The sequence below is a fragment of the Urocampus carinirostris genome, chromosome 13 (assembly GCF_059441175.1).
Source record: "Urocampus carinirostris isolate Australia breed hairy pipefish chromosome 13, RoL_Ucar_1.0, whole genome shotgun sequence".
In the NCBI taxonomy this organism is placed as follows: Eukaryota; Metazoa; Chordata; class Actinopteri; order Syngnathiformes; family Syngnathidae; genus Urocampus; species Urocampus carinirostris.
In genome coordinates this window covers 35,079,841-35,093,999 of record NC_142361.1, presented here as the reverse complement: position 1 = coordinate 35,093,999, position 14,159 = coordinate 35,079,841, and the positions used below count along the sequence as shown (strand labels likewise).

The window sequence follows — 14,159 nt, the reverse complement described above, 5'->3', positions numbered from 1 at the left end:
ATCCAGCTCCAGACTTCCTGTGCGGAGTTTGTATGTTCTCCCTGTGTTTGCGTGGGTTTCCACCGGGCACTCCGGTTTCCTCCCACATTCCAAAAACATGCATTTCAGGTGAATTGGCCGGTCCAAATTGTCCCTAGGTGTGAATGAGCGAATGAGTTGTCTGTCCCCGTGTGCCCTGCGATTGGCTGGCAACCAGTTCAGGGTGTCCCCTGCCCACTGCCCGATGATTGCTGGGATGGGCTCCAGCACCCCCGCGACCCTACTGAGGATAAGCGGTGCAGCTAATGAGATGAGATGAGATTATTTTGTATTTTGTAAGGTAAAATACGACAGTTTTTAAGGGCATGGAGCCCTGGAGCGCGACAGGTATGATTCCTTCTTCCGAGGTGGGGCGCAACAGAAAATAATTAAGAAGCACCGATCCAACCGAGGGCAGCACGGCGGCGCAGTGGTTAGCGCTTGTGCGGCACAGTTCATGTCATGGGAACCTGTCGTGGGTTCAAATCCAGCTCCAGACTTTCTGTGCGGAGTTTGTATGTTCTCCCCGTGCTTGCGTGGGTTTCCTCCGGGCACTCCGGTTTCCTCCCACATTCCAAAGACATGCATTTCAGGTGAATTGGCCCGTCCAAATTGTCCCTAGGTGTGAATGAGCGAATGAGTTGTCTGTCCCTGTGTGCCCTGCGATTGGCTGGCAACCAGTTCAGGGTGTCCCCTGCCCACTGCCCGATGATTGCTGGGATGGGCTCCAGCCCCCCCGCGACCCTACTGAGGATAAGCGGTACGGCTGATGAGATGAGAGATGAGATCCAACCGAATGATGCATTTTGTGAAACACATGTCTGTGCACTGTTCCCTAAACAACACCAGATGGCGCACGCAGAGAACTATTCATACGGGTGCACGCACACTTTGCTTCGTGAGCGAGCATGCCGGTTTATCCATCCTCGCTCTCTTTGCACCTGCAGCCTCCCTCCTTCGGATGTTCCTCTTCTTTGCGCAAAGGTGTTAGGCACCAATCCGCGTTTGGGTGACCGCATGGCGGCCTTACGCACCTGGACCGACTCCTGCACTGCCAGGAAAGGACGAATCTATACTTGTAGGACATCAGGAGGACAACCTAGATGAAAGCGTTTCAGATATTGGAGGAAAGTCAGGCTGGGCAATCTGAAAATCTTTGAGTTTTTTGGGAGGGGGCTTTACTAGAGTTTTGAAAGATGGAGAAAGGCGCAGCGTCCAAAAGGGGAGATAGTCACCCGGACGATATCACCAAGGTGTCGGATGAGGAGCTTCTCCTGTGGAGCAAAGACGAGCTGGTGAAACGTTTGCGGAGAACCGAGGCTGAGAAAAGGGGCGTCATTGTGGAGCACGGGAACCTGATGCGGGAGGTCAACAGAAGGCTCCAGCAACACCTCAATGAGATCCGGAGTTTGAAGGTAAATCCATGAAGTGACTTAACACTTAGAAGTTGGATGTGACGTTTGAGGTGTCCTTCAAAAGTGGGAATTTTCTCTATTAAGCTCCAGGGCTCCATGCAGTTACAAACTATCGTATTTTCCCTTACAAAATACAAAAAAAAATCTTACACCATATTTATTTTTCAAACGTGTTTATTTATGTAGTTAAACATGTTATATTGTGCATGTGTTTCGTTGTATCATATGTATTGTTAATTAAAATTTTGTTGAGTTGCTCGACATGAATGAGGTTTATTCTAAAAAAAGTTCAAAAATTAAGTAGCTTGGACGTTGACCGTAGAAGGAAAAAACACATGCAAATATAATTAACTAGAATAACACATTTTCTTATTCAAATTATGAATTATTTTTCTGCACTAAATTATTGTTGGTAATATTCAGATTAAACCACAAACCTGTCCTTTTTCATTTTCTCCTTCTATACTTCCGTTTTTTTCTTAACTTCTTTATACAACATCATAATTCGTAATACAATGCATCAAAGCAAGTGAGCCGTTTGAGAGCTGGCTCTCTTTGATGAGTTGAGCCGAAAAAGCCGGTTCTCTAAAAAGAGACGGACTTCCTTTCACTACATCAAACCGTTGGCTTCGTTTGCAACGAAAACAACGATACCGAGATAGAGGCTACCGCGGCGAACTTGTTTGCATTGATTGATTTGTCGTTTCGTCATAGTCGGTGTATTCCGGATGGTACCCATCATTGACAAATTTGCGTTTTTCCGTACAGATTTTCTTATACGTCGTGCACGTCTTAAAATGCATAATAAACATACTTTGTATGGCAAAAACGTACAGGCTGACAGGTATGCTATTAAGTATCTGTTACAATGCTCAACTGACTTCAAAGAAACCCGTATCGTCCCCCCGTCAATATCTGCTATTATCTTACTTTTAACAAAGCTGTTCGGGCAGAACAGATTGGTTAGGAAGAACGGGGAAGGGAGACTCGTGGAAAGTGATGCAATGCTCACTAGGGTTTTGTTTTTTCTTTCTTTGTACTTGTTAGTCCAGCACAGGGGTTGGTAACCTTTTTGACTCGAAGAGACATAAAAGCAAAACATTACCGGATATATTTAGTATATATTCGAAGACAAAATTCAACAAAACCAGAAAACCTGCTTGCCATACAAAACTTAATCCTCCAGCGCATTTTATACCACTTAAAGTTTGTCTCCCTCGAGAAGTTACTTAAGAGTGTTGATGCTCATTTGGACCGCCGTTTTTGTCCTAATTAATGGTTTCAAAACAAGGTGCAAGCAAAGTTCTTTTGTAAAAATGTCACAAAATACTGCAATTGAGGATATCAATGTATTTACTTTCAGTCTAGACGGCGCAACCTCTCACCCAATCGAATTGCTCTAGGTGAATTGCTATAGCTTTTGGGTATTTAACATTTGTTGTGTAGCCTTTCATTAAAAAGTGTCTAAACAATGAACATAGAATGCTAGTACGGACTGACCTACAGTGCGGACTGACCTCTAGTATGGACTGACCTACTGTCAAGACCAGAATGATGACAGGACCCACTTGCATGTGTTTCTCTTAGTTTTATTTGGAAGAAGGGAAAGGATAGTACACACGATCCGTAGATCGCTGGTCGCGGAAAGCAGGTTGCTCAGACGTGGAAGTGGTATTTCCGTGGCGAGCGATGGCAGTGTCGAGAGCAGGAAAAAACAGATCCGTGGCCGGGACAGGGGAGCAAAAATCGTAGTCAAGGTCAGAAAATGGGCCGGGAAACAGACGAGAAACAGAACAGGAGAGTCAGGGCCGAAAGGCTTGCCTAGCGTGAGCTGAGGTTTGCAGACGGACTGACAACAGGTGACAGGAAGACGGGGGTTCAAAAAGAGACAAGTAATCATGAGTAATCATCTAAGTCTCTCCACACACCTTCACAGTAAGCATGGGTGTCTAAGCTGCAACAACGGGGCGCCCATTGGACAATAGGCTAAGTCATATGTTGTTATCTAATAAAGTAGTATTTTAGTAGTAGTATTTTGAGGGAAACTATGTAAAAACTCTTATTTGTTTTCCATGTGAATACTATTTTCTAACTGTTTTCTAAAACAGCCCTGTTAGGATATAATGAACGAAAGGATAATGAAACTCCATGTTTTATAATAGATAGGTTCTATGGTGGTTGTCATTGTTGTATGGTTTATAATCCGCCCATCAAAAAAATGAAAATGCTAAATTATTATGTCTGTATAAAGAAGATCAACATAGAAAGAGATAATTATTTGTCAAGATTTCAGACGATTTAATGCAAAGGTTGTAAATTCTTCACCTGACCCGTTCATAAGTGTTAGTTAAAAGCAAATGCTCAAAGGCGAGTTGTTATTTTTCCCCTGACCTGAGCAAAGGACAGCTGCCACAATGCAAAGTGTTTTCATTGACATGAGTGACTGACAGCTGCTTGTCCTGGTGAACCCACAGCATACTCAGGTTACTTTGTTTTAGTGTTAATACTCAGAGTCAAAATTATAGCACAACTATATGATACGATATTTCTTACAACATTATGCAGTAAATGCTCCCCTCACTTTTTTTTGCCTGTGTGTTAGGAACCGGAACAGGATCAGGACCCAAATGCGTGGCGTTTCTCACACAAGCCTTTTATTTTACGGGAAATGGGGAGGCATGCACGTTAGACAGCAGCCTGGCGTGGAATGATAGGAAGCCAGAAGCCGATGATAACGATACCAATTGCCCGAGCAGTTATCGGTCAGATGGGGTCGATACTGGACAGGACGGGACAGACAGGATTGATATCAAAACAGGATATTGAAATTAAACAGGACAAACTAGATGGGAATGAAACTGCTATTAAACATAGGGACAGACAGGGTTGATTTCAAAACAGGTTATCGAAATTAAACAGGACAAACTAGACGGGAACAAAACTAGAAACCAATATCAAACAACGGGACGGACAGGATTGATATCAAAACAGGATATCGAAATTAAACAGGACAAACTAGACCGGAACGAAACTGGAAACCAATATTAGACAGGACAAAATAAACGGGAACCATACCGGAGAAAAAATACCAACTGGAAACTCGCGTCTTGCGGGGCAGAGGTTCGCTGACGGACTGACAAAGGAAAAGTGAGAGCACTGAGCTTAAATACAGAGAGCTAACTTTTTACTAATAGAGCATGGGCAATATGGTGAGTACCGATACAAGGCATTAGATCAGCTATTTTTTCTCTGTTCTCTTTCATTCTTTATTTTTTTCTCTTGTTACCAACTATCTAAAGTATCAACACTTGACAGTGACCAATACCAGTATCACCTTTAGTCTTGTTTGACAATCTGGAACTACAAATTGTAGAAAAATAATAAAATACCTTGATTAAATGCAGCATGAAGAAAAATATTATGTTGGATACCAGCCATTTTTTGCGAGTTTAAGGGAGTGGTATCGATATGTGATGCGAGTATTGATGACTACCTAATATTTGATTATTTATATCTCTAAACTTTGCTATGCATCCTGGCTTACTAGTGGGTATTAGTAAAAGACAATCTTTGATACTCACATTTTATAGTCCAAGATTGTCTTAGAATATTTTAACTTGTGTTACACCTCGAACTAAATGAGATAATCAATCACAGACACTGAATATGTTAATGGTACCAAAAAATACGAAACAAATGTAATCTAGAAGTGTGCAGTCTTTCTCACTGGTTGGTATCAATAGATGACCTTCCCTCTCTTGTATATGTGTCCGAAAACCAGGATGTGAACCAAAAACTGCAAGAGGACAATCAAGAGCTCCGAGACTTGTGTTGTTTCCTGGATGACGACCGTCAGAAAGGGAAACGAGTGACCCGGGAGTGGCAGCGCTTGGGCCGCTACAGTAGCGGTCTGATGAAGAAGGAGGTGGCAATCTACCTGCAAAAACTCAAGGAGTTGGAGCAGCGACAGAGCGATGTTATGCGAGATAATTTGGAACTCAAAGAGGTGTGCCTCATGCTGGAGGAGGAGAGGGCTGCGGCTGTGGCTTTAGGGAATGGCAGTGGTGGTCAAAACGGGCCAGGGTGCAGAACTTCTATTGACAGCCAGAGCAGCCTGTCCCAACTCGGCGGAGGGTTACCGGTACCTGGTCTGCTTAGGGATGTCGGTGATGGGAGCAGCACATCTAGTGCAGGAAGCACAGACAGTCCTGACAATGCCCAGCAAAAACACTCGTCGTTGGGTTCCGGTTCTAGCCCTGGATCGAGATGTGCTTCTTTAGAACCTCCTGAAACACTTGGGGACATGTGCGATTCCACAGGCAGAAGGCATAGCTCTACACCAGAATACCACACCTTTCCACAACCATGCCGTCCCAGAGGGGGTTCCCTTACCAACATGGACCCACAAGACTGTGGAGGACACAGCCCGGAAAGACGAAACAGGTCTCCCAAAAGGCAACCTTGCAACTCCTACCGTAAAGCCCGTGGCTCTGACTTTCATACCCAGAAGCAGCTTTTAATTTTAGGTCATGTATCACCTGGTTGTGTAAAGGGCATAGCCAGGTCCAGTCCTGAATTGAGTCAAAAACACCGTCCAGATCACGCAATGGGTGCAAGTTGTGGAAGCCCGGAAGCAAAGAAAGCCGTACCTGGGACACCTGAACATTTACGAAAAGGCCGGGTGATTGTGGGGAGTCCAGAGTCAATACGGCACCACCATCACTGTAAATTCAATCCTGGGCTGGAATACAGCAAAAGTGGGAACAGCGGAGGATCCCTGAACCGTGAGGCAGTTCATAGGAGAGCTGCTGGAGAAGAGCTGTCCCCCCAACACCAGAGTCTGTACAACGGTAGGCACAGGGTAAAATTAGTTTGTCTTTAAATTATAGTTGTTCTCTAGAAACATCTGTCATCATTTTCAATAGCTACCAGCTCCTGATTTCTGTGTCAAGGTGTTATGGTTTGGCATGTTTTACTAGGTTGTTTTTCCAGCACACTGTTGGAATTAATTATTAAAATGTACCGTTTACCAAATGGTTTGAAGTAGTTATCCAACTCCATTAACCAAACACAACCTACAGTCACCCATCAATTTATGCACGCTCGTTTCTTGGAGGAAAAGATGAACAGGAAGCCAACATTTCCACACGGGGGCAGATTTAATTTCCCTAACAATTTAACTAAGTGTACTCTATCCAAAACGGCTGAATTAGATGTTAGAGTCTCTGGGAAGCCATTTTCTCAAGTCCTTTAGCTTTCTCCTATTGGCTATCTTCTCCCCGCATAATGGCGTGCCGACTCCTCCCATGGGCGCACCAAGGAAGTCCCCTGGGCTTCACCAACTCGTAGAAGGGCGTCCCAATGTCTGGGGTACTCAAAACAATACCGAGCGTTTCTACGTCATCAGGGCCTTTCTGCGTCAACAGCATCTGGATGTGCTGATTATTCTATCAGCCGTATGTTCCGTTCACGCCGTTCCTGTAAACAACTTTTTCCACCAGGGTGCCCTGACCTCGCACCACAGCCCTGTCAGTGAATATCTTTTACATTAAATGTAATTTTTATTCAATCGTATAAAATCCTTTATAGTCAAATGTATAAAATCTTCCAACGCAAAAAACGAATGTCGTCTTCGTCTTGTCTGCTGCAAAACTTTTTAAATAGCTTATAGTCCAGTGTAACTGACATGTTTTTTTTCCCCCCAAACTCATCTTGGATCACGAACCTTGTGCGATTTTACCACAAGAGAAACTCAAAGTCTTTAGAATATAGTACAGTGGAACCTCGGTTTTCGAACGCCTCTCAGTTCGAACAAATCGGAGTCCGACCAAAAATTCTTGCTTTGCTGTTCGGTCAAAAAATCGGAGTTCGAATGCGCGTAATGCGTGAGTGCGTACGTTCGTGTTAGCGTAATCTTTCGTACGGAAGATGACGATAACGCAAACGTACGATTAGCCTGGGTTAGCGTTATGTTTACGGTAAACATTCAGGGTGTTCGAACGGAGCCCAACATTCAGGGTGTTGGAACGGAGCCCCCTTTCCAATGAACCGCTCACCACTTGTGGAGACCCGGGTGCTAAATGACTTGTAAACGACCTGATTTTTTTTATTTTTACACGTTCATGTTAGCGTAATCTTTCGTACAGAAGATTACGATAACGCGAACGTACGATAAGCCTGGGTTAGCTTTGTTTACGTTAAACATTTTAGGTAAGCATTCAGGGTGTCGGAACGGATTAAAACTATTTACATTATTTTTAATGGGAAAAATGATTTCGGTGATCGAACAAATCGGTTTTCGAACAGGGTTCTGGAAGAGATTAGGGTCGAGAACCGAGGTTCCACTGTACTCTCAACCTGATGAATTCTCGACAGGTTTGTTCCGTCTGATGCACCCTGCATCTAAAACGGATGTGGTCCGGAGACTTCACTCCTTATTTGTTAAATGTCTGAAAATTTGCGCAAGGAGGAGAGCATCACAAGATCTCAGAGCAATTGCACGAATATTAACCAAATGAAATGAAATGAAATGATCTGCATTTATATAGTGCTTTTCAAGTCAATGACTTCCCAAAGCGCTTTACAATGTGCTCCACATTTCCCAATAGCGGCCTTGCTGCCATGTAAGGCGCTAACCTGCTTATTGGGGGTGTTAGGGGTTCAGTGTCTTACTCAAGGAAACTTCGACATGTAACACGGACGAGCCGGGATTCGAACTGGGATCCCTTGATCCCAAGACGAGCGCTCTACCTCCTGAGCTACTGCCGCCCTACCAAAGACTTATTGGATAGACCTGCATATAAGACTTTATCTTATACAAGCCAACCTTCTAAAACTGATTTAAAATAGCCACATACGAAAATAAAACGTTGTTGGAATTTAACTGGCAACACGTACCAAATTGTTCGAATTAGTTATCTGACTCCATGAAGCAAACACGACCTACATCCATCCAACTATTTTGCGCGCTCGTTTCTTGAGAGAAAAATGACCAGGAAAGCTGACATTTTCGCACGGGGGCGTATGTTTATTTTGTGATCGGGAAGCCTTCTTCTCCACTTCTTTAGCTTTCTCTTATTGGCTCACGTCTTCCCGCAAGATGGTGTCTCGGCTCCTCCCATGGGCGTGCTAAGCAGTTGTTTGCGCCCAACGATCTCACAACACAGCGCCTTGATGTCTCGTTTTCCCAAAACAACGCCGGGTCGTTTTACGTCAACAGTCAGTAAATATCTATTGCTTTAAACTCAATACATGCAACTTGTAGTCAATCGTATAAAATCCTTTATAGTCAAATGTATAAGATCCTTTAACCTGTACTTAAATACCTAAAATATGACTAACATTTCTACCGAACCAACAATAATTATTCAAATGACTGGATAAAAATGACTAAATTCCTGCTAATAAAGACAAAACTATTTACTGTACTTATAAGCAACATTTAAACGGCAGACACTCGTGCACCATTTTCACATTTCATTCCCTTCATTGTTGTCACTGTTATCCACTTTTTCTTATCACAAATGTTTTGAGAAACTACAGTATCATTATCAACAAAAACAGCAGGATAACACGCTAAATCACAATAAAATGAAACGTGGTCCCTCTCAAACGCCTTGCCTTTATTATCCTCCCCTTGTGTTCTTTTTGTTTTCTTCCCATAAAGCCTACCTCCTTATTTGAGTATTGTATTTCAAATATCTAAATTTAAATGTATAGTAATTAATTTCCCATAACATTTCAACTGTATTGGACACCCCACAGATAAAATTTGTGTGGTTAAACATTTAACTATAAAAAAAAGAAAAAGAAAAAAAGGACATATTATGAACCACATCTGAGATTTTCAAAATTATGACTCATATATCTAATGATTATCTCATCTCATCTCATCAGCCGTACCGCTTATCCTCATTAGGGTCGCGGGGGGGCTGGAGCCCATCCCAGCCATCTCCGGGCAGTAGGCAGGGGACACCCTGAACTGGTTGCCAGCCATGTCAAGTAACATTTTAAAGGTATATGACACCTGTACACGTAAAATAAAAATAGGGCTATTGGTGTGAGCTTCGCAATGTACAGTATATTTTAGAGAGTTTTTATTATGGTTTATTCCCCCCCTGCCTGAATGGTTTAATCCAAAAAACAGAGGCTAACACTACTTGTTAACAATAGAGTTGCACTCGTTTCGTAGCTTTCTGGATATCACTTCTGGGAATTTGACTCTACCATCAGTAAATTCTTTTTTGTGTTGAAATAGTCGAATTTTTGCATGTTTCATTTAATGGAGTTCATTTTTTGTGTTTTAAATGCACGTTGTTGTCAAGAACCAGAACGGAAACAGGACCCACTCGCGTAACATTTCTCTCAGTTTTATTGGGAAGAAGGGAAATGATTGCAAACACACCATCCGGTGATCACTGGTTGCGGGGAGCGGTCGCTTTGAACGCGGAAGTTGGACATCCGTGGCGAGCGATGGCGGTGTCAGGAACAGAAAAAACGGGTCAGTAGATAGAGATAGATAGAGCGCAAAAATGTGATCGGGATCGGAAACAAGTCAAAAGCCAGGAGAGGAGAGTAGACGTGGTCGAGATCAAAAACGGATCGTTATTCGGGACCGGAGATCAAAACAGGTTGTAATTTGGACGGGAGAGCAGAAATTGTCAAGATTAAAACAAATCATAACTGGAGACATACAGGAGCAAAAAAAAGGACAGGCGAAAAAGGGCTTGCCGTGTAAAAACAAATTCGCAGACGGACCGACAAAAGGGGACTGACAGGACAGAGTTTAAATACTGACAGGAAGCCATTTCGTCAACAAGCCTGGCGCCACACAGGCGGGGCCAATCGGGCGCCACGGCAACCGTGACACCCGGGCGGGGCCAATTGGGCGCCATGGCAATCGTGACAGTTGTTGTTTCGTTTTTTACATATTACGAATATAAATCACCAATTGACGTCTGACTTTCTGCCTCAGTCTTTTAATGCGTTTAGTTTCATTAATGTGGCTTCCGTGGTTATTGGATTTACGTTATTTTCTTAAAAATGCAGATGGAAAAGTTGTATCATCGTGTTTCATAGCTATATTCCAAAAAACAGAGGTTTGCAACAGTCCTTCATTGCTCTTGTCTTTAAAAATAAAAACAAAAAACTCTAACACTATTCAGCGCAATGAATTAAGAACCGAAACGAAATTAAGCAAAGTATTGTTAGCCAACCATAATTAAAAAAAAAATGTTTGTCTTGTTCTTTCCGCATGGATGAAAAAATGCCACTTAGAAGAAAACAAGTCATTTAGTTCTTTACAAAGAAACAAATTAGAGCGGACAATTGCCTTTGCTAATTAAATGGAAGATTTTGATTGGGTAAAGCTTTCATGTAGGGATAATTACACTTTGATTACAAATGCACTGATGCTTTTAATCTTTTTACTAGTCATATATCTTTGGCTATCCCTGGTGTCTTCATAACATCTGAAATTACATTATTTTTCCTGGTTTAGTTTTGTTTTCAGGTCGTTTTGTTGTATAAGGGTAAAGGTGATAAGTATGATTGTAGCAATTCGAGAGGTATTAGTTTGTTGTCTGATTAAGAGAGTGAGAGGAAGAATGGATGAGTTGGTGATGGAGGAGCAGAGTGGTTTCAGGAAAGGAAGAGGATGTGTGGATCAGGTGTTTGCAGTACGACAGGTGTGTGAGAAATCCATCGGTGCTCTGTCCACCATCTTGCCACTATCCACTCTGACAAAGGTATACTTGTTCACTCCTTCTCTAGCATGTCCACCCGTAACTCCAGACCTTCTACCATACATACCTCCAAGCTGTAATTCACCCTTTCCTTTCATCTTTGTTTCAATCAAGGCTGACACATCAACCTTCCTTTTAGTCATCATCCTTCCGATCTCCTCTTTCTTCCACTCAGTCGCTTTACTTCCACATCCTCTCACATTTCGTGACACTATAACTAGGGTTTGCGAGGCCTTTCGGTTTTCCGCCCCCCTTTCTTTGCCTTGCTGTCTCTTAGTGTCATGTCCAGCATGGTCGCCGTGGCGACCGGCTGGCCCCGCCCCCTTGGCACCGGCTGTAGCAGATTTTCTAATTTGCGTGTGTACTTCTTAAGGGCGGGTTTTGGGGATTGCCGGTTGCGGGTTCATTGCATTACTTTGCATTATTCTGTTCTGTTTGACTGGAGGAAACCTGTACTTGCCCGTTCTGAGTAAAAGCCTGTTTAGTGAGTATTCCTAGTCTGAGTTCCTGTTTGCCTGTAAGCCTGTTTTTGTTGTTGTCCCTGAGTGTTGGACGACTTTTATTTCCTTAATAAAAGTAACTGATCGTTAACGCGAATGAGTTTACCCTTTTTTTGCTATTTATTTCCCTTTTATTTTCTTCGTTATTGAATGTTTGTGTCTTGCTGTTGGTCACCCCTCTTGAGGGATATGACCAAGATAGATAGATAGATAGATAGATAGTGTCAGGTTTTCAATGTAAATCTCTTGAATTTCTGTCTCAAGGTAATCAGCTTGTTTTTATATTACTAAATATAAAAACAATGTTCCTCATACACATACACACATAAAGTAACGTTTCAACAATGAGTGTAATTATATCTCTTGTACGTTTATCAATCTTGTATTCATTTATTTTGAAGTCATGTTCTTGTGTGTACTGATTTCTCTGACGCAAAATAAACCACTCCCTCTCTCTGTTTGGACTTCACCCAGGCAGGATGAAAGTTTTTTCTGCCACCATCATGTAGAATTAAACTATATACATGTATTTTATCTGTGCAAATATAGCCACTAAATAGTCTTAATAATGATTAATAGATAGATCGATAGATAGATCGATAGATAGATAGATAGATGTCCAGATAGATTTATAGATAGATAGTTTTGTGTTCAACACTGTGCAAAGGTTGAATTCCTGCCACGGTTCACCTTCAACTGCACAGCCTAACGCTGACATGACTTTTGTCACCATGGCAACGTCAGGTTGCAATAAGAAGAGTTGCTATTACTTGCTGAAGATGCAACCAAGAGAGTGGGGGAAAAAAGATGAATTCTATAATGCAGGAAGGAGTCGATTTCTCAAAAGCCATAGGTTGTCACGGACCAGGAACGGAGACGGGACCCAATTGCGTTTGTTTACTTAGTTTTATTTAGAAGAAATAAGAGGACTTGCATCCACGATCCGATGATCGTCGGTCACGGGTAGCTGATAGCAGGAACGCGGAAATGGCACAGGTCGATGGCCGGGGCGGAGGAGCAAAAACATATACGGGTCCAGAAAAGAGGTCGGCAACAGGTATCAGACAGAAAACAGGGCAGGATAGAGTCGGAGGGTCACAAAAGCTTGCCTAGCTGGGAGCATAGGTTCGCAGACGATCTGACGGGTTCTTTCAGGAAGACGAGAATTTCAGTAATCATAACATAGGTAGGGAAATCAGGTCTAGGGATTTACTTGATTTGGCCACACCATTATGTAAGTACAGCAGTACCTCTACAGCAGGGCTGTCAAACTCATTTGAACTCGGGGGCCACACGATAGAACAAACATTCTCTCGGGGGCCGGCCTAGTAGATTTGAGCGAAAGAAAAAGAGAGAGAAATAAATAAGAGAAAGAGAGGGAGAGAAAAAGAGATGGGGTGGGACAAAGAAAGATAGAGAGATAATGTGAGAAACAAAATAGATAAAAAGAGAAATAGTAAAGGAGGGGGAAAGAACGACCAGCACGAAGGTTAAACCCAATCGCGTAACGTTTCTCACAAGTTTATTGAGATAAAGAGAAAAGTCAGCGCCCGCAATCTGGTACACGCTGGACGCGGGAAGAGAGACGCTCACAGAATCGCAACGTGTTCCGAATGCGGAAGTGGATCTTCAGGAGCGGGAGATCGTGGTGTCGAAGAAGGAAAAAAACGGTCGATAGCCGAGACAAGAGAGCAAAACGTGGTCAGGGTCAAAAAACAGGTCGTAGCCTGAGACAAGCGGGGAAATCAGGAACGGACGGGTGCAAAAAGTGGGACAGACGTGAGTCAGAGCCAAAGTGCTTGCCTTGTAGAAACAGAGGTTTGCTGACGGACTGACCACAGGCGAGTGAAAGGACTGAGCTTAGGTAGAACGGGGAACCAATCAGGTGGCGCCAAATGAGCGGGAACAGGTGAAACTAATCAGTCATCATGACAAATATAGAAAGATACCATATGTGTTTCATTTTTTTAATTAGAGGCTTGTATAAGGCTTTTAATTTTTTGTGGCTGCAGACATTTTATGGGGGCATCTAATATAGCCTTTTTTGGTTTTGCTGACCGGTAGGTATACGACTTATTTTTAAAATTCTAATTTGACAGTTCAGAAGATATTTTTCGAAAAAAAACAAAAAAACGTTTACAAACTTTTGTTTGTTGAAAAAATACTTCATCTAGATAGATAGATAGATAGATAGATGTCTAGATAGATAGATGTCTAGATAGATAGATATATAGATAGATGTCTAGATAGATAGATAGATGGATAGATGTCTAGATAGATGGATAGATAGATGTCTAGATAGATGGATAGATGTCTAGATAGATAGATAGATAGATAGATAGATAGATAGATAGATAGATAGATGTATAGATAGATAGATGTCTAGATAGATAGATAGATGGATAGATGTCTAGATAAATGGATAGATAGATGTCTAGATAGATAGATAGATGTCTAGATAGATAGATAGATAGATGGATAGA

General features: G+C 42.4%; 1 protein-coding gene across 2 annotated transcripts in view; it reads left to right on the top strand.

Annotated features, from left to right (window-relative positions):
- Window positions 1–965: 965 nt before the first annotated feature.
- The window catches only part of LOC148354428 (uncharacterized), a 42,447-nt gene continuing 29,253 nt past the window's right edge, over window positions 966–14,159 (top strand). Inside the window, exons 1-2 of one of the 2 annotated variants that reach the window (XR_015852536.1) lie at window positions 966–1,433; window positions 5,215–6,294. Coding sequence is in view for 1 of the 2 variants with exons in the window: in XM_088351743.1 (XP_088207869.1) it covers window positions 1,215–1,433; window positions 5,215–6,283 (1,288 nt within the window). In the remaining variant the exon portion in view is untranslated. The remainder of the gene's footprint in view (window positions 1,434–5,214; window positions 6,295–14,159) is intronic. The other variant, XM_088351743.1, reaches the window with a different exon arrangement.